A 24,211-nucleotide genomic window follows, 5' to 3' on the forward strand; every position below is an offset into this window, starting at 1 on the left:
AAAATAACTACATAAATATTTTATTATTTCAGCTACTCTTATTAATTTTATTCTGTTTTGTTTTGACTCCCTTGTCAAAGCAAATATACCATCTTCATTGTTCAGACTTCAGACAGTAACAACTGTCAATACACGTTTATGTTGAACAAGATAGCTCCCTACTCAAAATGTTTTAGAATTAAAAAAATCAAATTAAAGTGTATACAGATTAATAGATTTTTAGAAGACATATAGATACACATAATTGCCCTTCATCTTGATTTTTAAAATGAAACACTGTCTTGAGAATTAGGCATCTGTCTTTTGTACAATTCTTCAGGGTTTAAGAAACAGCTCAGCAGTATCTCTATTACTGATAATTTATGCCCTACTGCACATGAAATCAATTGGTGAAACAGCATTACTTACAGATAGATCTCTTAATTTTTTTTCATAGAAAAAATGAAGGCTGTCTCCATTTGTCTCTTCTTTAGAAATATCAAAATTGTAGGTATTTGTAGATACTCCATCAGTTAAAAACACTTTTCTAAGTTCTTCAACATATTTATCTTGTTCCATTTCCATGTCAGCTGCCTCCTTAGAAACCTCTTCTTTGGGCACTAGAAAGTGGAATTTTGTTAGAATTAAAATTCAGAAGAAAATCAATTTGATAATCAGTATTTGTTGCCAAACACACATTTTTATCTATAGTTATGAAATACAATTAAATTTATTTAATTTTACAAGTATATAATACTGTCACTGTTTACAAGTTTTCTTCAAAATACAGAAGAGTGATCGGTGTGATATATTACTTCATATAATTTAACAAATAAATTGTATTTGTTGTCCACCTCTCCTCACACCTCAAGGCGGGGCACAACAAAGTTAAAATACATACCATAGAATACAGCCATTAAAACACATATACCCAGTGGAAGGATTAAAATACAATAAAAATACATATATTAAAATACAAATAGAATGTAAATTTAAAATTCATCATTTAAAAGTGACTGGATAGGCCTGCTGGAAGACATAGTCTTCAGTTACGGCTATTAATACTGTTTTTTACTGTTTTAATGAATATTTTACTTATTGTTTTAATTGTTATTATATTTCTGTGTTATATGTAGTGGCATCGAATTGCTGCCAAATGTAAGCTGTCCTGAGTCTCTCTTTGGGGGCTGAGAAGGAACAGGATACAAATACCATAAATAAATAAATAAATAAATAAATGCTGACAGCTCATTTACTTGTCGAATCACTTCTGGCAGGTCATTCCACAGTCTTGGGTGGCTGATTAAGAAATCCTCTAGGTGATGGTTCCCAGTCAGGTTCTGTCTGATTGGAATAAACATCCCCCAGAGGACTTTGGGGTCCAGGGTAGATTATATGGGAGGTGGTGATCCCGTAGGTTAACCTAAATCCAAACCATGTAAGGCTTTAAATGTTATAACCAATACTTGCAGTTAGTACTCCTGACTGAGCTGACATTTGAAGGGATTTGAGCTGGCATTTGATGGGATGGATCCAGGAATGCTCCCAAGCTGTGAGCACAATTTTTCAGGGGGAAATGTAACTCCATCCAGAACATTAAGGAAACCCTAAGTCTTAATTTGTATATATAATTGTCTACATAAACTACAATAAACACATAGTAATAAATGGAAATCACCTTTCCCAGACCAAGCTGATTGGCCATCGGTGAGAATAACATCGAAACCGGTGCCCAGATCTTTCTGCCAGGCTATTTGCAGAAAATAGGTGGTGTCTGGATCAGAAAGAGGATAGATTCTTCTCACTTTCTTCTCCATTACATTCTAGTCAGCTGTAATGAAAAATGGATGGGGATAGGGAGAATACTATTTAATATATTCCAAGTTCAAAGAAAAGGCTAGACATTCAAAATATAACACTGGCAAGCTACAGAACTGCACAATTCCATATATTAATATAGATATGGAACCTGTATTTTAAAATGAGACAAAATAACTTGCAAACTTTATTTTCCCACATAATTTTCATAGCTGATATACTAAACAAAATCTGCATCTCCTTTATAATCTAAAACAGCATGTTTTATATTCAAAAAGAAAAAGTTACACAGAACTGATAGAAACTAAAAGGAAAAAAATCTAAAAATAATTTCCTTGAATTACCAAAGGAGGTAAAAAAAACCCACTGATTCATAATATGTACTTCTCCAATGTAAACATTAGCAATATACAAGCTGCTCATATGCATGGCTGGATCTGGGTCCAAAAAGATTTCCCCTCTTTAAAGACACTGAGGTTCTGCTGAAAATGTTATAAAACAGCTGCATTATAAAACACATAAAGAAGTAGGGAACCATTCATTTAAAATAATACTGAAGGAATAAGGCTAAATCCCTTTTCAAACACAACAGATCAATTGAATGAATTGAACTTTTATAACTGTTGAAATTAACAGTCTCATCCTTTCAATTGATTTAATTTCAGTTTGTGGTAATAACTGGATTCAGCCCATGAATCAGACATCACAATCATGACTGGAAAAAGATATTCAAACTACAATGAAAATAAACATTCCACCCTGGACTCCTGAATGAATTCCTGAAATAATCAAAGCAAAGGTTTAAAGATGTTTTCATAATTACACATTATTTGTGTAATAAATAAGATTATCTTTAAATTTACCAAAGTAAAATAGAAGATTGGGAGGTAAGGACTTTTGGCAAGACCATCCGAGAACAAGCAAGTATTCGCTGCCCAGTACATTTTAGCTCTAACAGAGGGTCCAAGGATATCATCATCAGAACATTCCAAGGCTCAAGGCAAATGGAAATTTGGTATTTTCACTAACGCTGCAATCATTAAGAGCAAGAACGCTCTGATTTACCACCTCAAGTGCTCTAGGACACATCGAGCCTTCTTCAGGGATGGAACTCCACGCTGGCCAGCACACAATGGTGTGGCTTTCAGCAGAGGCCCCACCTCCAAACGAGGTGGAAATATCTTTGGCTGCTTTCCCCTCAAACACAGGAGCCTTCCCATGTTGTTCTGCCTCCAATGCAGCCAACACACTTGTTTGGGCAATGCTCCCCCTATGTGATAGGAGAACTGTTGCCCTCAAGCCTGCCATTTCACCACACTTGCTGCAAAATTGGCACGGGGTGTTCCCCTATCTGATAAGGTCATTATACTGGAAGCCTCAATTTGCACTAAGATGCTGGTGGTTTTTGAGTCTCCTGTGGTTTAGCCTGAGTGAATGGATAACTCAGAGCAGGAAGACTTCTCAGTCCTGAAACATGTTGATACATTATTGATATGCAGAAGGCTTAAAGGTGTTTAGAAAAGTCTAATATAACATAATGCAACAGTGGACCTGAGCAAGACAGAGATACAAGCTTCCCACAACCGAAATAACAAATGTATCCCTACATTTAAGGTATTTGCAGAACTCTGCAGAAATACAGGCGTCACATACTTTATCCTTCGATGTCAAATCATTTTTCCAAATTCGGCTGAAAAATTACAGGGCAAAAGCACTATCTATGTTTGAGCCAGGAAGAAATATATTTCAAAGCTACCCACACAGATTACATCCAAATGCACTATTATGAATTCCTCTGAAAACCTTTAAACAAACATCACACTAAATTTGCTAAAATGTAATTTCTTTTGAGAAAATATTTGAAATGCTTTACAAGATTTCAAACAAAGCTTTTGAAAGTGTCTGATATGGAAGCTGGTTGGATGATGTCTGTGAGGATTTTTCTTGTATATTATCAATATTATTATTTAATTAAATCAAATTGGTGAAGTCAAGAATTTGCCAACACCACTTCATTTTGAAGATAGTTAAATTGTTTTTTTAATCCTATAATGAACATATATGAACTAGTAATACTCAAAGGGGAGTGCCCTAGTATGCTTTTAAAGATTTAATAATGCTGCTTCTGCAAATCTTAATACATTAGCTATGTCTGCAAAATTAACCCATTCAGTTTCACTGTTCCTTGGTTAATACAAAGAAAAGCTTTAGGAAAACTGATTGACTATAGCAATAGATGAGTCAGTGCTTTGCTCCCAAGGGCACAAAGAGTCATATTACATATCAACACCTCACCATATAATTCCTAAAGAACAAAGATTGAATTGCAGGTGGAATGAACTAAGTTCCACCCCAAATTTGTACATCACTGGCTGTACTGAGAACATCAGACAGTTGACGATTGAGATGCTTCTCTTTAGTACTTTGTGTCTTTGGTGTTTGGCATCTATGATCTTTATTAGGCAATGCTTCCTTCTGGGGAAGAATCAGCTGTTGGCTGGCATGTAATTACTTGGGAGTCTGCTCTTTCAACAATGACAGCTCACAGCCTAGATGAATAAACAAGACAGTTGTTTAAAAACTAGTTAACAAAATGATTTTGTATGCTGCTTTGGATAGCACTCAGGCACAATACAGAAGCCAAGTCTTAATTTTTTTTGACTGCTCCACAGAGTATCATTGATATTTCAAGTTCGCCTTTCATTTTTGGCTTCCATGGCTGACTTTTGAGAAAGCCTGGGTGAGAAAGGTTTCAGCAGCAGGTGTTGCAAATCTCAGCCATTAAGTTTTTGGAACATGCAGACCTAAAGCCGGGGGTGGGGGTTACAGCAGCATTTACGAACCAATTCCGTCCACATGGCACATGGGTCCTAGCCAGCCTTACCACGTAGCAAAAAATTGTGTCAGTGTGAAAATCAAGATGTGCACTTGCATCAGCATTGCCCATCTTGCGTGCCAGAGCAGCTATTGGCTTCTGTGTGCTCCAGAAGGCCAGGAAGCAAACACAATACTTGGCAGAGGACCACGAAAGATGCCAATTAAGAGGTAATATTTAACTTTCAAGCTGGCTTCTGTTTGCAAACTTGATTTGATTATAACTCTTGCAATATGAAGGAAATGCAATGAAAACAGAAGAAAATCAGGAATTAATACACTAATCTCAGGTTTATCATCTTCATGCATCACATGAGTTCTAAATGACTGCAACTAAGAAAGTTGTTGTTCTTAGAAATATCCATCTGAGCTGATGGGTCATTAAGTTTGCTTGAAAATCCACACATAATTAGATCCATGAAGTAGGCATTTTAGCACACTGTCACCCAGGCCCGTAGCCAGGATTTCGTTTCGGGGGGGGGGGGGGGGGCTAAATTTTTTTCAGGGGGGGTTTGGGGGGGGGCTGAGTCTGAGCGAAAGAGGGTCTAGCCTAGCAAACCTTTTGTATAATTACCCCAATACCCCCATGCATATGGGATATATTGAGTATGGTGATCAGATCATGATATGAATAAACATAACAGTTTAAATAATGCACCAGTAAGGCCTTTTCGTGAACCACCATGAGAATTTCGGGGGGGGGGGGCTGAAGCCCCTCAAGCCCCCCCCCCCCTCCGGCTACATGCCTGCTGTCACCTTAAGAATCGCAAAATACACCTTTGGGTTTCAAACATCTGACACATGCAGGGCAGTGTTTTATTTAAGGGAGAAAAATAGCTGCAACAAAAACTGTCCCAATTCATCTATTGCATTTTGAATTAGGGTATAGTACTTTTTGTCCCTAATACAGTGAGCCCTTGGTATCTGCTTATGTTTGGTTCCAGGTCTTCTGTTCAAATTGCTATCACTTCAAATTAGCATGGCTTAAGGGATATGTCTAAAAATTGCTAGGATTGCAACCAGTGTTTTGATTATAGAGATTTTACTGAAGTTCATACAAATGTGTTTTACAGTAAAGAAAGATCTAGACAATCCAACACAGGTCTGAATTTCCTTCGTTTCCTTCTTTTGCCAAAATGTCTCAGAGGATGTCTAAATTTCATATTTTCAGATCATTTGGTTTTTTACCCCTCCAATAGAGGAAATACAATTTTTCATTTTTGAGATTAGATAATGGACCTGAAAGAATACTTTTACACACATTTATGATCATTACAGAACATTTTTCCCTGAAGGAAGAGGCAATAAATCTCAATTCTCTGGTGTGTTTCATAGCAAAAAAAAAAAAATGGATCTACTGAAGACAACTTAAGCCAACACTTCTCTAGGATTCATAATTAGTTTCCTGCCACCTGTATTCCTCTGTGTTTTGGATGGGATTTAATTTGGCCTTTATCCTCACAACTGTACAGGATTCCTGGATCATTTTAACTAGCTGTCATTAAACATTCAAGCTGGCTTCTGTTTGCAAACTTGATTTGATTATAACTCTTGCAATATGAAGGAAATGGAATGAAAACAGAAGTAAAGCAGGGATTAATACACTAATCTCAGGTCTATCATCTTCATGCATCTCATGAGTTCTAAATGATTGCAACTAAGAAAGTTATTGTTCTTAGAAAAGGAAAGTGATCATTTAACAAAAGAAACATACAGTTGAGAAGTAACATACCAAATCAATAACTTAATTTGCAAAAATTGCAAAATAAAACACTTGCTTTATTTATACCCCATCTTTTCCCTTAAGAATAAGAATTCCTTCATATTCAGCCACAACTATCATGAAACATTATAAAACATAATGGACATTGGGATATTGCCAAAAATCACAGTATGTCTGAAAAGTTCTTCAACCACTGTAAGAAAACATGAATACCCAACACCTTACCATACATATCAGGATCAAATTTCATTTTAGCTACGTCAGTGGATAACTATATTCAGAGTAACTCCTTCTCATATAACTAACATATGCACCAATTTTCTGATTTGGCAGAAACAGTCAAGATCAATCCTTTCTTTCCTTTTTCAGCTGCTTTGAAAATGGATAGATTTCTCTCCCCTTTTTCCTCTCTTCCCTTGTCCTCAGATTATTGATTTCAAAGTACAAAAACAGTTTAAAGTTGGTTCTCCACACTGTAGATTTCACTTTTATGAATTTGACTATCTGTAGATTTAATTAGTATATTCCCTTTTGAAAGGGCTCCTTCTACACTGCAATATAAAATCCAGATTATCTGCTTTGAACAGGATTATAGGGCAATGTAGTCTCAGATAACCCAGTTAAAAGCAGATAATGTGGATGATCTGCTTTGATAATCTGGATTACATGGTAGTGTAGAAGGGGCCTAGATCCTCCAGTGCAACTTTATGGTCAATGTCTAGCTGATGTTTATAAAAATGCACTGGAGGACTGAGAGATTCCTAGAGAAAGGATTAGGCATTTAGAGGTCCTCCACAATGACTCTATTGGAATTTGATCTTAAGATCACAGTGGAGGACCTAAAGGATCTGATCCCAGGTTGTCTGCTTTGAACTGGATTATGAGTCTATACTGGCAGATAATCGGAGATAATCTGATAATCTGGGAACATATCCTTGGATATGTTGGCAGTGTAGAGCCAGCTCTAGAGAGGTGTTCTCTTGGAAGGGTGTGTATGTGTGTGTGTTTGTATTTGCGGTTTCCCCCTTTCATTGGGGGGAAGTGGAGGCTAAATCCTGCTTTTCCCAATAGGCTCAGGGAAAAGCAAACTTCTATAGCCTCTTCTAGCTTGTTTATTCTTCCTCATTAATACCATAACATTTGCCATCTTGACCATACTGTGATGTTGCTTGACTACATCCAGTTTCCATTTGTGATCTATTGGATGATATGAATTACCTCTTAGATTACTGATGGACACTATCTAAAAATTGCTAGAATACGAGCAGGACTTCAATATATTAAGCCAATAAGGAAAATAAACAGACAGAAGTAGTCCACAAAGGATGCCCTTTCAGATACCTATCATTTTATTTCTGTGCTGTGCTCAGGGGAAATAGGTTTCAGTTTGGTAGAAGCAAGAATATCTTCCTTAAACTGATAGCAAAAGCAGATATTTACCATATGTTGGTCTGGATGGGGAAAAACACAAATCTCCTGTTCACAAATTCCTTCAGGATGAGCAACTAAACAATCAACAGGCTGCAATAAGCCATCAAAGCATATATGAAGACTTGCTAAAATCAGAGAGTTACTTCTGGAAAAGTTCTGCGGTGTTTAACGTGATTTGATTAATTTATGTGAACACTGAGAAGGAGAGAAATTTTCCCAATAAACCAGAAGCCCAAGTTTAGTGGTCTAAGATTAATCTGGATGAGCAAAATGATGCTGAATGTTTTTACTATTGCATGCTGTTGATGACTGCTATTTCTTTTGGGGCAGAACTAGCAAATCCTATGGACATGTAATGTGAAAACCGTGTAGCAAATACTTAGGTCTACCAACAGAGTATCGAAAAGCTTTTCTGGAATAAAACAGCACGATTAACTTACTGGGCAGTGGGAACGATTTTAAATACTGTTATGTTTAATTCTGTTTCAATGTTCACATATTTGTATATTTTAAATTATGTGGTCATACTTTTAATGTAAGCTACTTTAAGTCTCCTTCAGGAGAGATAAAGCGGTGTGTAAATAATAATAATAATGGATGAAACTATGGATTGGGATGTCTAACTCGGAAACCTGGAATACTCCAAAATTGCCCACATGGGTTGCTAAGATAGTATTGCCTTGCTTTCTGATAATCACACAAACTTTACTTTGTGCACAAAATTGATTAAAATATTGCATTAAATTACTGTGAGGCAATGTCGCCGAGGTGTATCTGAAACAAAAATGAATTTCGTGTTTACTTGGGTCCCATCTCCCAAAATACCTTATTAGGCACATATATACAAATGCAGGTGTGTTGAAATCCAAAACACTTCTGGTCCCATGCATTTCAGTTGCCATAAATGAATGAGAATTGTCAGGAGCACTTTAATGCGTGGACCACTGCAAAACAAAACTATGGCATGACCTATAGCATTTTATTTCTTTGGCCCTCAAAGAGAATAAGGGTGTATCTTGTAGAATTAATTTAGTTTGACACCAAACTACAAATCCTAGAAATGTATAGCTGTGAGCCATAGCATTGTTTCTGCTGGGTTGATGAGCCTTAGAACAACTCCCGGAATATGTATGGCCTCTGACTGAGAGTCTGGGGCAGGCATAGGCAAACTTGGGGCCCTCCAGGTGTTTTGGACTTCAACTCCCTCAATTCCTAACAGCCTCAAGCCCCTTCCTTTTAGCTTAAGCGGCTGAGGGGGGAAAGGAAAGGGCCAGAGGCTGTTAGGAATTGTGGGAGCTGAAGTCCAAAACACCTGGAGGGCCCAAGTTTAACATGCCTGGTCTAGGGGAACATTTGTGGGTCCCCAGATGTTTTGGCCTTCTACTCCCAGAAATCCTAACAGTTGGAAAACTGGCAGGGATTTCTGAGAGTTGTAGGCCAAAACACCTGGGGACCCACAGGTTGAGAACCACTGCTCTAGAGAAGCTTGCCCAGATCACTGGGGAGTGTTTACAGCTGCCGAAGGCTCATCTTCAGTGACTGAGAGAGGCAGGACGAGCTGCTGGAAGCTGCTACCCCCCACCCCAAACTCCTCTGCCGGCATCTGGAGATGTTTTGAGAACCAGTGGTCTAGTGGTACATCTACATTGATGGGTTAATGCAGTTTATTTATTTATTGACAACATTTATGTGCCACCCTTCCCATCCCGAAGGGGACTCAGTGCGGCTTACAAGATATATATACATACAATATATTATCTTCTTAGCATAGTACAATATCAGTATTAAATATTACTATATTGCACTATACAATTATTTTGTAATATTAGTAATATTACATGCAATATAAATATATATCCCTGCTTTTTTTTTTTTGTCGTGTCAGGAGCAACTTCAGAAACTGCAAGTTGCTTCTGGTGTGAGAGAATTGGCCGTCTGCAAGGACGTTGCCCAGGGGACGCTGGATGATTTGATGTTTTTATCATCCTTCTGGGAGGCTTCTCTCATGTCCCCGCATGAGGAGCTGGAGCTGATAGAGGGAGCTCATCCGCCTCTCCCCGGATTCGAACCTGTGACTGTCGGTCTTCAGTCCTGCCGGCACAGGGGTTTAACCCACTGCGCCACCGGGAGCTCCTTATATCCCTGCTGAGTCATGACTGCTATTTAAGGAGCCCCCGGTGGCACAGTGGGTTAAAGCACTGAGCTGCTGAACTTATTGACCGAAAGGTCGCAGGTTCGATTCCGGCGAGCGGTGTGAGCTTCCGCTGTCAGTTCTAGCTTCTGCCAACCTAGCAGTTCAAAAACATGCAAATGTGAGTAGGGCAATAGGTACCGCTCCGGCAGGAAGGTAACGGCGCTCCATGCAGTCATGCCGGCCACATGACCTTGGAGGTGGCTATGGACATCGCCGGCTCTTCGGCTTAGAAATGGAGATGAGCACCACATCCAAGTCAGACATGACTGGACTTAATGTCAGGGGAAAACCTTTATCTTTATTATAAATATATAATTATAATATCATATTATTAGTTATTATATTATTAGCATAACGCAGGAAACAAGGTGGAACTGTCTTCTGCCCCCCTCTCTCTTTACTCTAGCCCAGAGTGGCAGTTGGTGCTGGGGAGAGGAATCCCCAACTGATGACATATGCAGGAGACAAGTTTATTTATTTATTTACTTTATTTATACCCCGCTAACATCTCCCGAAGGACTCAGTGCGGCTTACAAGAGGCCCAACACATCAATAAAACAACAGCATAACAAATACAACAATAAATAAACTCATAAAGCAAAGCAATAAACATTAAAACAATAACAATAAGCATTAGACAGTAACACCACAAGGCATTTAAAAACTGAGGCCGGGCCAAATGTAATGAATAAAATTTTAAAAATGCTGGACATGACAGGTGAAATGGATAGGTTTTCTAGTAAAGTGCATTTGGGACATGATGCTAGGAGTTTTCCATTCTGGGAAGGCACACTGGAACAGCGACATCTTCAAGCTCTTCCTAAAGACTGCCAATGTTGGGGCTTGTCTGATGTCCTTGGGGAGAGAGTTCCAGAGTCGGGGGGCCACCACAGAGAATGCCCTGTCCCTCGTCCCCACCAAACGTGCTTGTGACGCAGGTGGGATTGTGAGCAGGGCCTCTCCAGATGACCGGAGAGATCATGTGGGTTCGTATACGGAGATGCGGTCACGCAAGTTTGAGACTATGTTAACTGCCATGAATTAATGCCATGGAATCCTGGGATTTGTAGTTTGGTGGGGCACCATCACTCTTTGGCAAAGAAGGCTTTGTAAAACCACAACTTCCTGGATTCCATAACACTGAGCCCTGGCAGCTAAAGTGGTGCCAAACTACATTAAATATAGTGTAGATACACCCTAGGAGTTGGCAATCCAAGAAAGTAACTTTCCCAATCTCAAAACAGGCGATAAGAGAAATGAGGGCATAGCTTTGAAAAGCCTCGCTCAGCCTTGGAACGAAAACAAGTGCATTTTCAAATAATTTTCCTCCTCCTTGACAAGAAACCCCTTGCCTTTTAGTCTTCCCTTCATTAGCATGGCGAGAGGGATATAGGACCCCCACTACCTAACAAACACACACAACTTCCCCCTCTCCTACCTCACACTGGACTGAAAGTTCCACTTCCGGCTTCTCCTCCCGCCTCCGTTCCGTTGCCCCCAGGAGCAGCCCCGCCTACATTCTGAATCTCCTCCAATCAGAGCGCCGGTAACCGTCTTCGCTGGCGCCAATCGCGGGCCGCCGTTTCCTTTGACCAATCAGCAGCCTAGGCGGACCGCTCCCGCGTCTTCCGTGCCCCGCCCCTTGGCTGCCGGATGTCTGATGTGGCTCGCGGCGGCGCGTAACCATGGTAAGCAAAGGGCCAAAGAGAGGAACACGGGAGGGAAGGGCAGGGGGCGTCTGTGGTTTTGGTTTTGTAGGTACGGCTTCTCGCTTTCTGAGGCGGCTTCCGAGGCCTGGCGTCAGAGAAGGGTTGGGCTCCGCGCTGGAAGGAAGGAAGGAGCCCTTGGGTTCTCTCATGAACCTTCTTGCTTTCCCCAAAAGGGGCCTACACTGTAGAACAGGCCTGGGCAAACTTGGGCCCTCCCTCCAGGTGTTTTGGACTTCAACTCCCACCATTCCTAACAGCCTCAGGCCCCTTCCTTTTCCCTCTCAGCCGCTTAAGCGGTTGAGAGGGAAAAGAAAAGGGCCTGAGGCTCTTAGGAATGGTGGGAGTTGAAGTCCAAAACACCTGGAGGGAGGGCCCAAGTTTGCCCAGGCCTACTGTAGAATGAATTCAGTTTGACACCACTTTAACTCCCATGGCTCAATGCTATGGAATCCTTGGGGTTGTAGCTCTCCAAGGCCTTTGGCTTTACATGGTGACTCTATACAACAGCTGCCAGGATTCAATAGCCATCAGTGGTGTCAAACTGCATTCATTCTACAGCAGGGATCCTCAAACTAAGGCCCGGGGGCCGGATATGGCCCTCCAAGGTGATTTGCCCAGCCCTTGCTTATAGAATCATAGAATCAAAGAGTTGGAAGAGACCTCATGGGCCATCCAGTCCAACCCCCTGCCAAGAAGCAGGAATATTGCATTCAAATCACCCCTGACAGATGGCCATCCAGCCTCTGCTTAAAAGCTTCCAAAGAAGGAGCCTCCACCACACTCCGGGGCAGAGAGTTCCACTGCTGAACGGCTCTCATAGTCAGGAAGTTCTTCCTCATGTTCAGATGGAATCTCCTTTCTTGTAGTTTGAAGCCATTGTTTCGCGTCCTAGTCTCCAAGGAAGCAGAAAACAAGCTTGCTCCCTCCTTCCTGTGGCTTCCTTTCACATATTTATACATGGGTCAACCTAAGTCTGAAACGACTTGAAAGCACACAACAAAAACAACAATCCTATCTCATCAGCCAAAAGCAGGCCCACACTCCCATTGAAATACTAATAAGTTTATATTTATTAAAATTGTTCATTTTAATTATTGTGCTGTTTTAAAGTGTTTTTTGCACTACAAATAAGATATGTGCAGTGTGCATATATTTCATTCATATATTTTTTTTTCAAATTATAATCCGGCCCTCCAACAGTTTGAGGGACTGTGACCTGGCCCTCTGTTTAAAAAGTTTGAGGACCCCTTTTCTACTGTGTAGAAGATGCAGCCAGAGAGTCATCTGGAGTTTCCTTCTCTGCTTTCCCATGCCTACATTGAAGTATGTGTTGTGCAAATTGAACTCCATAAAAGAAAAGCAGCACAACAAGGGAGGGGCAAAGAACAAACACAGCTTGTTACATTTTCAGTCTAGTAAGGTACCAAAAAACAAGTACTGCCTGAAAAAGTTCTGGCTTGGCATCCCTTATCTGGAATCCTGATATACCGCCAAACCCAAAATTGTTCATGGGAATGGAATGGCATGGTAACACCTTTATTTATGTTTTTAACAGTTTTAATGTATGTATTTTATAATTTTGTTTTAAATGTTTATTGTGATTTTTACATTGTTTCAAGGGCATCGAATAGTTGCCTATGTTGTCAAGCTGCCTTGAGTATCTTCAGATTTGAGAAAGGCGGGGTAGAAATATCGTAAAGAAGTAAATAAATACTTACATTTTCTGGTGCTTTAATTTACACAAACCTTGCTCCATGCACAAGTTATTTCTAAAATATGGTGTATAAAATTACTTCTGGGTGATGTTGAAAGGTGCACGTGAAAAATAAACAAATGTGTTTACACTTGTATCCCCTCTCCAGGATATCTCATGTTGTTGGTTGCCTTTGAGTTGTTTTAGACTTGTGGTGGACCTATCACAGGGGTTTCTTGGGAAGATTTGTTAAGAAATGGGCTTCTCTTATCTTTCCTCTAATGGCCCTTCCACACAGGCCTCTATCCCAGAATATCAAGGCAGAAAATCCCACATTATCTGCTTTGAACTGGGTTATCTGAGTCCACATTCAGATAATGTGGGATTTTCTACCTTGATATTCTGGAATATAGGGCTATATGGAAGGGCCCTTAAACATAGGGCCCTTGCACCCAGCCATATAACCCATATTTTCAAGGCAGAATAACCTACAATATCTGCTTTGAACTGGAATATCTGAGTCCACAGTGCCATATATCCCAGTTCAAAGCAGATAATGTGGGATTTTATTCAGCTGTGTGGAAGGGACCTTAGTGAATGCAAATTGTCAAAAGTCCCCCAGGAAGTTTACAGAGCGGAGTGTAGATTTGAACTCTAACCTGCAGGCATTTAATCCTGTGCTCAAAGCACTACACCACTCGTACTCTTACTTCATTAGATACATACAGTGGTTCCTTGGTGTTCACTGTAGTTTGGTCTCCAAGTCCCATTATATACAGCGACATAGTAAAATGGTGCCTTTTATATAAAATGACAAAATCAAGGTTTGCTTTTTGGATTTTTTAAACTTCAAACCATTGATGGTTGAATCCGAGATGTTAAAGTCTAACCGTATTCACTCACTTCTAGAATCCAGTGGCCATACAGGCTGGGAAATTCTGGAGTCTTACTATTAGAGGTTGACCATCTCTTATCTAAACATCCAGAATGCACCACAATCCAAAATTATTCACATGGGTGACTAAGATAGTGATACCTTTATTTCATTCACAAAATTATTAAAATATTTTGTATAATATTAACTTCAAGGTGTGTGTATAAAGTATACACCAAATATACATAAATGCATTTTGTATTTCAACTTGGGTTCCATCTCCAAAATATCTCATTGTATATGTATTTACAAATACAGGCACGTGTTAAGTATCTGAAATGTTTGGGACCAGAAGTGTTCAGTACTTCAAATTTTGGGATATTTGCATGTACATAATGGAGATAAATTTGATTCAAGTCTAAAAACAAACCTCATTCAGAAGGCTGTGGTACGGATAGATTTGTAAATGTTTAATTTTGAATCGAAGACCTTCTGCATGGAAAGCACATTCTCTACCTTGAGGCTATTAAGGGAAGAGTGGTTGAGGTCATCATAAGCAGACCTATTCTGTCCAATATACAGCACAATGAGTAACTGAAATTTGTTTCTGTGGGGGAAAAAATAGGCCACTGAATTTAGGATAGTCATCAAAAGTGTTGGTAGGAAATCTACCTTCCTCCTTTTATGTCAGTTTGCCTTTCGCTGTAAGAGTATACCCAAAGGAGAGTGACATGTGTCAAGGAGATTCACTAAATCTAAAGTCTTCCTGAACCCATGAGATTTCTACCTGGAAAAGTGTCATTAATTTTTATCATAAAAAGTGTGCTGCTGGTTGTGTGACATAATCTAATCAATAACTCCCAGTGGCACAATGAGTTAAAACCTTGTGCTGGCAGGACTGCAGATTGAAATGTCAGTGGTTCGAATCCAGAAAGCAGGGTGAGCTCCCATCTGTCAGCTCCAGCTTCTCATGCAGGGACATGAGGGAAGCCACCCACAGGATGGTAAAACATCCAGGCGTCCCCTGGACAACGCCCTTGCAGACAAGCAATTCTCTCACATCAGAAGCGACTTGCAGTTTCTCAAGTCGCTGCTGACATGAAAAAAAATTAATAGTTTCAGAATAAATATATATATATATATATATATAATGTGTGTGTGTGTGTATCAAGTTTTAGGTTTGTTTGTGGTTATAGAGTGCTAATGAGAGCAGCTTTATTGGAAACCATAAATGATGCACTGGAATGGTCCCTGATTTTATAGACCTCAAAGACTCAGTAGTGATTCTAAAATTATAAAATAATAAGTAATAAAGGCTGGATGATGACTCCTATTTTGTATTGCTTTTTTTTTCTCTTTTAGTCTGCGATCTTCAACTTTCAGAGTCTACTGACAGTAATCTTGCTACTTATATGTACCTGTGCCTATATAAGATCCTTGGCTCCCAAATTATTGGATAACAACCAGACTGGGTATGTGAATGTCTTGAAATGCAGGGGAAAGAGAAATAGATGTACTTGCTTGTTTATTATTCCCATATCTGCATGTGTCCCATGCAGATATGGGAATTGTACTGTATTTGATCCAGAGTCTTTGGTAGAAATCAAATCCAATCTACTCAGGGTGGTGGGAGAATTGGTTTTAGATAAAAGTCTTCCAAATAAATTGCATGGCATGGAGGACTTAGAATCCATTCTTGATATCATGAGTGATGTTTGTCAAATAAGATTTTTTTAAAAATTCCACAAGGTCCTGAGTCACAGGATTTTAGCCAGTGTTCATATTTTTTAGTTAAGATATTTCAGCCCTCCCTGAATTCAAAGATCTCGGGGTGATGTGCAATACATTTTCACCGTTTAAAATTATCTTAAAGAAGAGTGATGTAAATATACTAAAACATATTAAACTATCCTACAAGATTGTTTAAAAATGGTTGAAGTTACTTAAATGGTTTGAGGTATCTTAAAAGTTCGTACATATGCAGATTTGGATTGATTTAGTTAAACTTCAAAAGCTTTAAGTTATGTTTTTACTTGGCACTGGAAAGACACCAATGCTAGTGCCAGTTGGGCCCCTTAAGAGTAGACTCTCCCATTGCAAGGATGCCACAGCAGAGAAAGCCCCCTGTAAATTGCATTTAGTTTTGACTACATTTTTTTCTAATTCCTCTTAATATCCTTTCAGATTATTGGGAATATTCTGGAAGTGTGCCAGAATTGGTAAGTATGTGTGTTCATTATTTAATGTCTGGACAAAATGTACTGTTAATAGGTGTTCACAGATGAAAGGTTCTCCATCCATTCCATCTGCCACTCCTGTGGCCTCAGAAGGAGAGAAGAGGAGGCAGTATCTGCTGGACTTAATTCTCTTCCACACTGCCATCACTTTTCCTTTTGTGTCATGTCTTAATTAGATTGTAAACCTGAGGTTAGGACAGCATTATTTGGTTTTTACTTGTTAAGCAGCATCACATACCTCAATGTGCCAAATAAACATCTTATGATGATGATGATGATGTCTGTGTAACTTGAATCTTATCAATACATGCCTTTTAAAATTATTGGATAACAACCAGACTGGGTGCCGTGTTCCCACCAAACATGCTCAAGCATGTTTGATGGGAACACTGGAGATGGTCGTTTCAGTGGCTGCTCCTCAACTCCTTCGCAAGAGAGACCAGGATGGCCCCATCCCTGCTGGCCTTCTGCAAGCAGGTCAAGACCTTGCTCTACCAACAGGCATTAGGAGAAGGATAAGGGGCACATTGCTGGGGAGATTGTGGGAGGGGTTTTTGAGGGGACTGTGTGTTTTAAAATACTTTTAAACTGTATTTTAACCTAACACACACAGTGCTGTTTAATTGTTTTCAGTTTTTGTATTTGATTTTAAAAAAATTGATTAAAGTTTGTATCTGTTGGCTATCTTGAGCCCTCTTGAGGAAAAAGGCAGGGTATAAATAAAACTACTAATGATAATGTTGACATTTCCAAATATTTGGTGTTATGGAACTCTTTTCTGTCACGTTGCTTTGATCAGTTTTCCTAATCTGTGGTTACTAGTATGAGAAAAACTGTGCTACACTGATTCATGTTTACCAAAACTCCATCAGTACATTTCTCTAGATAGAAATCCTAAAATATACCTACCTGAATGTAAGTTCTAACGATGCTGTACTGACTTTAAATGATTGTTTGAATGATTGTTTGATCTCAGATCAGTATATAATTAGAACAATCTGAACAATTGAAAAGAATTCCAGATTAAAACCATAAAATAATTTAGATTGAATGAAAGTGTAATAAATCAGTCAATACGCTGAAACATGTTAAAACCATTTATATATACTTTTAAAAGTAACTTATGGCTTATAAAAAGGCCTAAATAACATTACAAAGAAACCAATGTTGTTATTTGGACCTCCATGAATCTATTTCTACATACAATTGGTCCACTGTATCATGGATTCCACAACCCAAAGCTTGGAAATTGTTTTTAAAAAAAATCCAAAAAAGTAAACCTTGATGTTGCCATTTTATATAAGGGGCATTCAATTATATGTAATGGGTTGAGTATCCATGGATTCTGATATCCACAGACCACTCTGTAACCAAACCCCAGCAATACTGGGGTGTTCACAAAACACTTTCTAGGCATTTCAGCATTGATAGAAAAGATTGGGAAGAAGGTAAACACGCCATACATCTAGAAAGTGCCCTGACTCCAGTAAGAGAGTGTAGTTTCAGTGAAGTGAACTACAAAATCAATATTACTGGACCAATAACACTTTGATCTAGCACTATACTCTTGAAAAATTTGACAGTGAGTGAAACATAAATACAACCTTCTCCCTCCATTAATGAGTATGAATTGCTCATCTAATACTTTCAATAAATATCCAGTGACAGTCTCTAAAGTGGTAAAATGTCACCGAAGAGTGTATTTGATAAATATTGTAGGGAATAAGTGGTGGGTAAATTCATTTGGTAACATTTAAAACTTTATATGGTAATTAATCAATTGAAGAAAGGTTCTAATACCTTCACTATGTAATAAAAATAAATAAAAATTGCTAAACTTTTGAAGCGGCGATGTGTTCAAGTGATTATACATGCCAGTATTCTTTCAAGCGAATCTGGTTGCCCAACCCTGACTAAGAAATCTTTCCACAGCAAGAAACAGTTCACTGACTTTTCCCATAAGAGAGGCCACCACAATTACATTACAAGACATTGTCATCATCTGGCATACATTTAATTAAACTGCAAATAGCTGTGTGAATTAATGTCTGCAATTCTACATCTGCTTAGAATTAATGTTGAGGAAGTATACCTCCTACAGTTTTACAGTTTTCATATGTGCACTGCTTTTTTGCTTAATTTTCTTGAAAGAGGCATCCATCATCATTCAGATTAAATGTCTGTTTGCACTACCTAACAAATAGGCAACAGCTTATCTGTGTAAAAGGTGCCGACGTACAAAAAGAGAGCTAAATTCTACAGTGATGATTTGTGTTTGTTTTATAGAAAAAGAAGCTGTGCCAAGTAGTTAGAGACAGTGAAATTCAGACAATTAACTAATTAGTAACTTGTTATAATCATGGTAAAGCCATGCAAAATTACCCTAGATTTCAGCCAAAGTAAACAAGGGTTTTTTGACAAGTGATTACTTTTCGTTTTGATTATTAGGAACCCAATAACCTTCATTTCAGAGATTAATAAAATGAAATATTCTGGATGTAGATGTTTAATCTTTCTACTTTGGCCATCTTCTGGATTAAAATGTTTCCTTTTTTTCAAAGACAGGAGGATAATAATCTTTCTTTTTTTCTGTTCAACAGAGTGAAAAGCAGGATAATTTAGACTACTAGAAAACCAAACGAAGTAAATGCAAATTCCTGAGATCGAGTATTATATCTATGGCCCCATCTACTGCCATATAATCAAGTTTCTGAATGCTGATTAACTGCTTTAAACTGGATTGTATGGCAGTGTAGACTGTTATAATCCAGTTTAAATCAGAATTCAGAAACTGGATTATATTGGTCAGTATAGATGGGGCCTTAATCACATTTAGTTTGATCATGTGCCAACTGTCTTCAGCATACGGGTGGCACCCTAACCCAGATCTTGTTTATGTCCTTCCCCAGCAGCTTCATAGAGATTTTAAAGAGTTGGGAGGATGGGGGACAAGATGGAAGTACTCCATAGCTTCAATGGTCAATGGGACTCAACAGTATTTCCTATGTTAGTCAACAGAACCTTTAGAAATATGCATTGTGTAAATTTGAGCATCCCTTGTTCAGAAATCTGTAGACACCTCCAAGGTCATGTGGCCAGTACGACTGCATGGAGCACATGAAATCCCTTATCCATAAGGGTGGCTGGGAGACATATTCTCTTACCGCAGATGATGGAGTCCATTGATGCAGAATCTGGATACGGAGGGCCGACTTTAGAAATAGACATTTTGCTCCTTTTATGATGTTTTATGAATACTAAAGGGGAAGAAAATTGCCTGAACCTGTCCGCTGTCATTCTCATTTTCTCTTACTAATTTTATTGCTTTTTATTACTGTACTTTTGTCATTTTCCATCAAGTTGTCTTCAACTGATGATAACCCTATGAGCAACTCCCAAAATATATAGTCATCCACTGTCCTGATCAGGACTTACAAAGTCAGGGCTGTGACTTTCTTGATTGAATCAATTCACCTGTTGTAACATCTTCCTCTTTATGCTGTTTGACTTCTTACCAAAGCATGAAACATAAAAGATCCCAGAGTTGCTTGTGCATGAGAGCTATCGAACATATTTTGTTTTGTTTTTTCTTCTAGGGGAACGAAAGAGCCCTTATGTTGCTGTGTGCTGTATTGCAATGGCCTTCAGTATTCTGTTTGTCCAGTAAGCTGAAACACATCAGGAATATATTGCTGTGAAACTGCCATGTAATAAAAGACTTCGGGAAGCAGAAAAGAAGAAAATACTTCCTCACATCCATTGCTCTGTCTCATAGTCAAGCCAAACTTTTGATAATTTGTTTCAATATTTTTAGTGAGAGAGTGGTGATTCATTAAGTTATGAAAACACACCAATTGACACTGCTAAATTTTGGATTGTGCCTGCCTAATGGGAAGTGTATTCTGAATTTCCATTGAGAAATGTTAAGATGTACAACTAAAGTCATAATTAATATTTCTCTGAGAACTGAATTTGATGTTTGAACCCATGCTCTTTTTTAAACCTCTTATTTCAAATGATTGACCATTTTTTATTTTTGAAAAACTAACATGAAAAAATAAAACCTTAAAATATAGATGGAGACAGACAGAATGAAAATTACATCGCTCTGAACAGATTTATCTTATGGTTAAATATGAGTAATGATGGTCTGAGAAACAGGAAAAGTCAGAAAGCATACAGGCAGAGTCAGTTCTCAGGTTTTCTGCTGAGACTTATTAGACACTTTCTAATGAATAAAGCTATATTTTACAGATGGAGAATCTCTTAAGTTTATCAATTCAAGAAAGAAAAAATATTCTGCATTATGATTTCATCAAGTAAACACTTATTGTGTTAAAGTCAATACTTATCAAAGTGTTTGATTTAATTTGAACCTGAATTTTAATAAACAATTTACATAGCAGTTCTTTGTATTGATGATTTTGTGTACACAATTAAGATCGGGAACCTGGATGAATGCTTGAGACATGCATTCCTTCACCTATTAGGATATGGAGTAAAAATTCCACATTGAAATCTGCCTTTCCTAAATTCTTCATCTAGCCTTTAGCTGTCTGCCTCTATAGCACAAAAAGCAAAACCCTTTTTAAAAAACCCTATTATTTCCGTTCTGTTAATTCAATTTAATGATATATTGTGATCATTATTTTGCCTGGTTAGATACCAGCATATTAATAATAGTCTTTGTAGGACTTTAAAGCTTAATTAAAAAGAAAAACAACTTATGATTCCCAAATATACTGTTTACTTCTTAAGATTGTGTTGTATTTTTCAGAATTAATCTGTATAAGAATGAGACAATTTAGAATTAAAGAATATGGTTTAACAAATGTTGAACGCTGAATTGGAAAGCTGTCCAATTTGGCACGTATTTTGGAGAATGTTGAGCAGACAATAATTTTCACACAGTTAAAATGGAAATTTATTCATGGAAGTGAAGGAGATGTCAGCAGCCAGTGGATACATATTCTTTGCAAGCAGCGTGGCATGGCATAATTTTGGATGCTGCTTTCTCAGAACAAGATTGCAAAGAAGCTACAATATGCACATCACAATTTGTGGTGCGCAAATCCTTAAAAGCCTAACCACAAGGGAAGCCGAGAATTCTGTGTGTACATCCTTTCATTTCATCACCAGTAAAATGCACAGGAAAACTTACATTCTATCATATCAAGAGCCAGCGTGATGTCGTAGTTTGAGCGTTAAGACTTTAATTCTGTGGCAAAAAAAACCCACTGGGTGAACTGGGACAAATCACATACTCTCAGTTTCACAGGAAGGCAATGGCAAACCCACTCTGAGCAAATCTTGCTAAGAATCCCCTGTGGTAGGGCCACTATAAATTAGAAACAACTTAAAGGCACACAGCAACAGAGCATACATATGTTTTTAGAAAGCTAATTTTTTAAGATTTACAATTTTATTTTTAAATCAAGCATTTAATTGAAAACTAAATATTAAATTATTTTATGAAAAATACATTTTAAAACAGTTAAAATTGTTATCTTTTAAAGTATTTTAACAGATACTTAATTCATATTTTTCTGTCTCTACAATATTTTAAAATATCAGACAATACGTGTATTAAAATAGTGTCTTATTTTATTTTAAACCATATTAATTGCGTAGTTCATAAATATCCAGCTTAAGATTCTGTGTTATTAGCGGTAACTACAATGATGGAGGGTTTGTTTGTTTTTAATAATAATAACACTTTATATTCTGCCCTTCTCCCCTTGGGGACTCAGAATGGATTACAGTACAAACATACCGGCAAACAGTCAATGCCTTGTTGCAACACAATGAGACACAAAAACACAAACAAAGGCAAAGTCTTAACCTTTTATTTCCAGCTTGGGAGGCAGTGCCCACCTCTGGCTTTGAGGGAGGTGCTGTTCTCCATTTCCAAGCCGAGGATCTGTGGTGCCTCAGAAACCCTTCAAATGGGGCATTGCCAGGTTGAAGTCTATGACTTTGTAACTATTGAAAATCATGCCAGCCCCAGTTTATGAACAAGGATGGAAAGAGACAAAAATCACATCAAAGCCAGGGCATATTACAGCTCCGTGTTTGGCGCCCAATACCTCTTTGTTTCCAAATCTTCCTATAATAATGCTAACTTGTAAGGTCCCAAGCAACTTATGGTCAAAGGACTTACTATAGCAGCTTTTTCAGCCTTTCCACATTTTTTGGTGTAGACTGTGATCTTATCTCTGAATGATGACTAAAGAGTACTAATGCAAAGTTGTGGGGCCTTCTACACAGTTTTACAGTGCCATGCATTTTCAATAATAGCTTCACCAGTTAAGTCACCATTCCATTTCATGGCTATGGCTCAATGCCTCAAAATCACAGAAGCTATAGTTTTTAATGTTAAAGAATTCTGGTCCCTCACCAAGCTACAAATCCCAGGATTCCATAGCATTGAATAATGGTAGTCATCGTGGTATCCAACTTTCATTAATGAATGATAAACAAGTTTAATGTGTTATTGCATTAGTGTGAAATTATAATTTTTACTGTTATTTGTAAATTGTTTTGTAATTTTCTTGAGAGATACAAATCAGTCTTTCACATTGGAGGAATTAACACATGTGATGCAATTAGGAGTGTATGTGACATATTTAGTAATATCAAGCTAAATCTCTGTGTTGTGATAATGAAAAGTTCATTTGTTATCTTGCAAACGTATGACTAGAATGGTGGGACAAAGTCCTTCCAGAAGAAACATGAGGCAAAGTCAGTAAAAAAAACACCCTTTTCTATTCTATATCTTCTAGCTGGGAATTCTAAGAACTTTGTAACTAAGAGTTTGCTTTTTTTTTCTCTTCCCTTCCAGTCCCTTTTTGATGTAATGTCTTTAATATTGTAAGCTTGAGACAGGCCCATAGCCAGGATTTTGATTCGGGGGGGGGGGGGGGGCTGAGTTTGATTCGGGCGGGGCTGAGTCTGAGTGAAAGAGGGTCTACCCTAGCAAACCTTTTGTATTGTTACCCCAATACCCCCATGCATATGAGATATATTGAGTATGGTGATCAGATCATGATATGAATAAACATAATTGTTTAAATAATGCTGAAGCTTCTCAAGCCCCCCCCCCCCCTCCGGCTTCCCGCCTGGCTTGAGAGGAAGGGACCATCTTATTATTGAACGTTGTAAGCTCACTAGAGAGCCTCATTTTTATTTTTGGCTGAAAAGCAGGATAAAAACCTTATACGCAAATAAAGACGAGAATGCCCAACTTAAAAGCAATTGTCTATACAACCAGGGGTCTATCTGACTTAGAGACTTCAAAGTATGAAAGTGAAAAAAAAACTCATCAGGATGTTTTGGATTTCTTGTCCATCCTTTTCTTTTCAGATTAAATGACCTAGATCTGTGAACCAAGATAATCTAATGTGGCTTAGTTATCCTTTAAGACCTTTTACCCTCCTTGTCCTATTTGCAATCAAGATAGTAAAAGATTGAAGAAAGGAAGGAAATGCTTCTTTTTACTGATTACTTGTAACCAGATATTGAAAACGAAGTTACTAACTAACTTGCTCAGTCAGTATCTGATTCTTACTTGCAAAGCTAACATTGGTAACTTTGAGGGTTGGCAATTTAAAACTGATAAATACTAATGCTATTAATGAATTAAGCACATGTGTTCTTCACATTATTGATTTTTAAAGAAG

At 38.2% G+C, this 24,211-nt stretch overlaps 2 protein-coding genes across 2 annotated transcripts in view; one reads left to right on the forward strand and one right to left on the reverse strand.

The window, feature by feature from the left end:
• Positions 1-11,544, reverse strand: part of XRCC4 (X-ray repair cross complementing 4) — a 110,520-nt gene extending 98,976 nt beyond the window's left edge. Inside the window, exons 1-3 of the mRNA XM_060761733.2 lie at positions 11,458-11,544; positions 1,658-1,810; positions 409-599 (exon numbers count right to left, since the gene is read on the reverse strand). Coding sequence (XP_060617716.2) covers positions 409-599; positions 1,658-1,796 — 330 coding nt within the window. The 5' untranslated portion in view covers positions 1,797-1,810; positions 11,458-11,544. The remainder of the gene's footprint in view (positions 1-408; positions 600-1,657; positions 1,811-11,457) is intronic.
• Positions 11,545-11,618: 74 nt separating this feature from the next.
• On the forward strand, positions 11,619-20,937 carry TMEM167A (transmembrane protein 167A). Its single transcript, XM_060761734.2, has 4 exons — positions 11,619-11,707; positions 15,658-15,767; positions 16,480-16,514; positions 20,129-20,937. Exons 1-4 carry the CDS (start codon positions 11,705-11,707, stop codon positions 20,197-20,199), a joined length of 219 nt encoding a protein of 72 aa, XP_060617717.1. The 5' UTR covers positions 11,619-11,704; the 3' UTR covers positions 20,200-20,937.
• Positions 20,938-24,211: the final 3,274 nt, after the last annotated feature.

This window comes from Anolis sagrei, chromosome 2, assembly GCF_037176765.1.
Source record: "Anolis sagrei isolate rAnoSag1 chromosome 2, rAnoSag1.mat, whole genome shotgun sequence".
In the NCBI taxonomy this organism is placed as follows: domain Eukaryota; kingdom Metazoa; phylum Chordata; class Lepidosauria; order Squamata; family Dactyloidae; genus Anolis; species Anolis sagrei.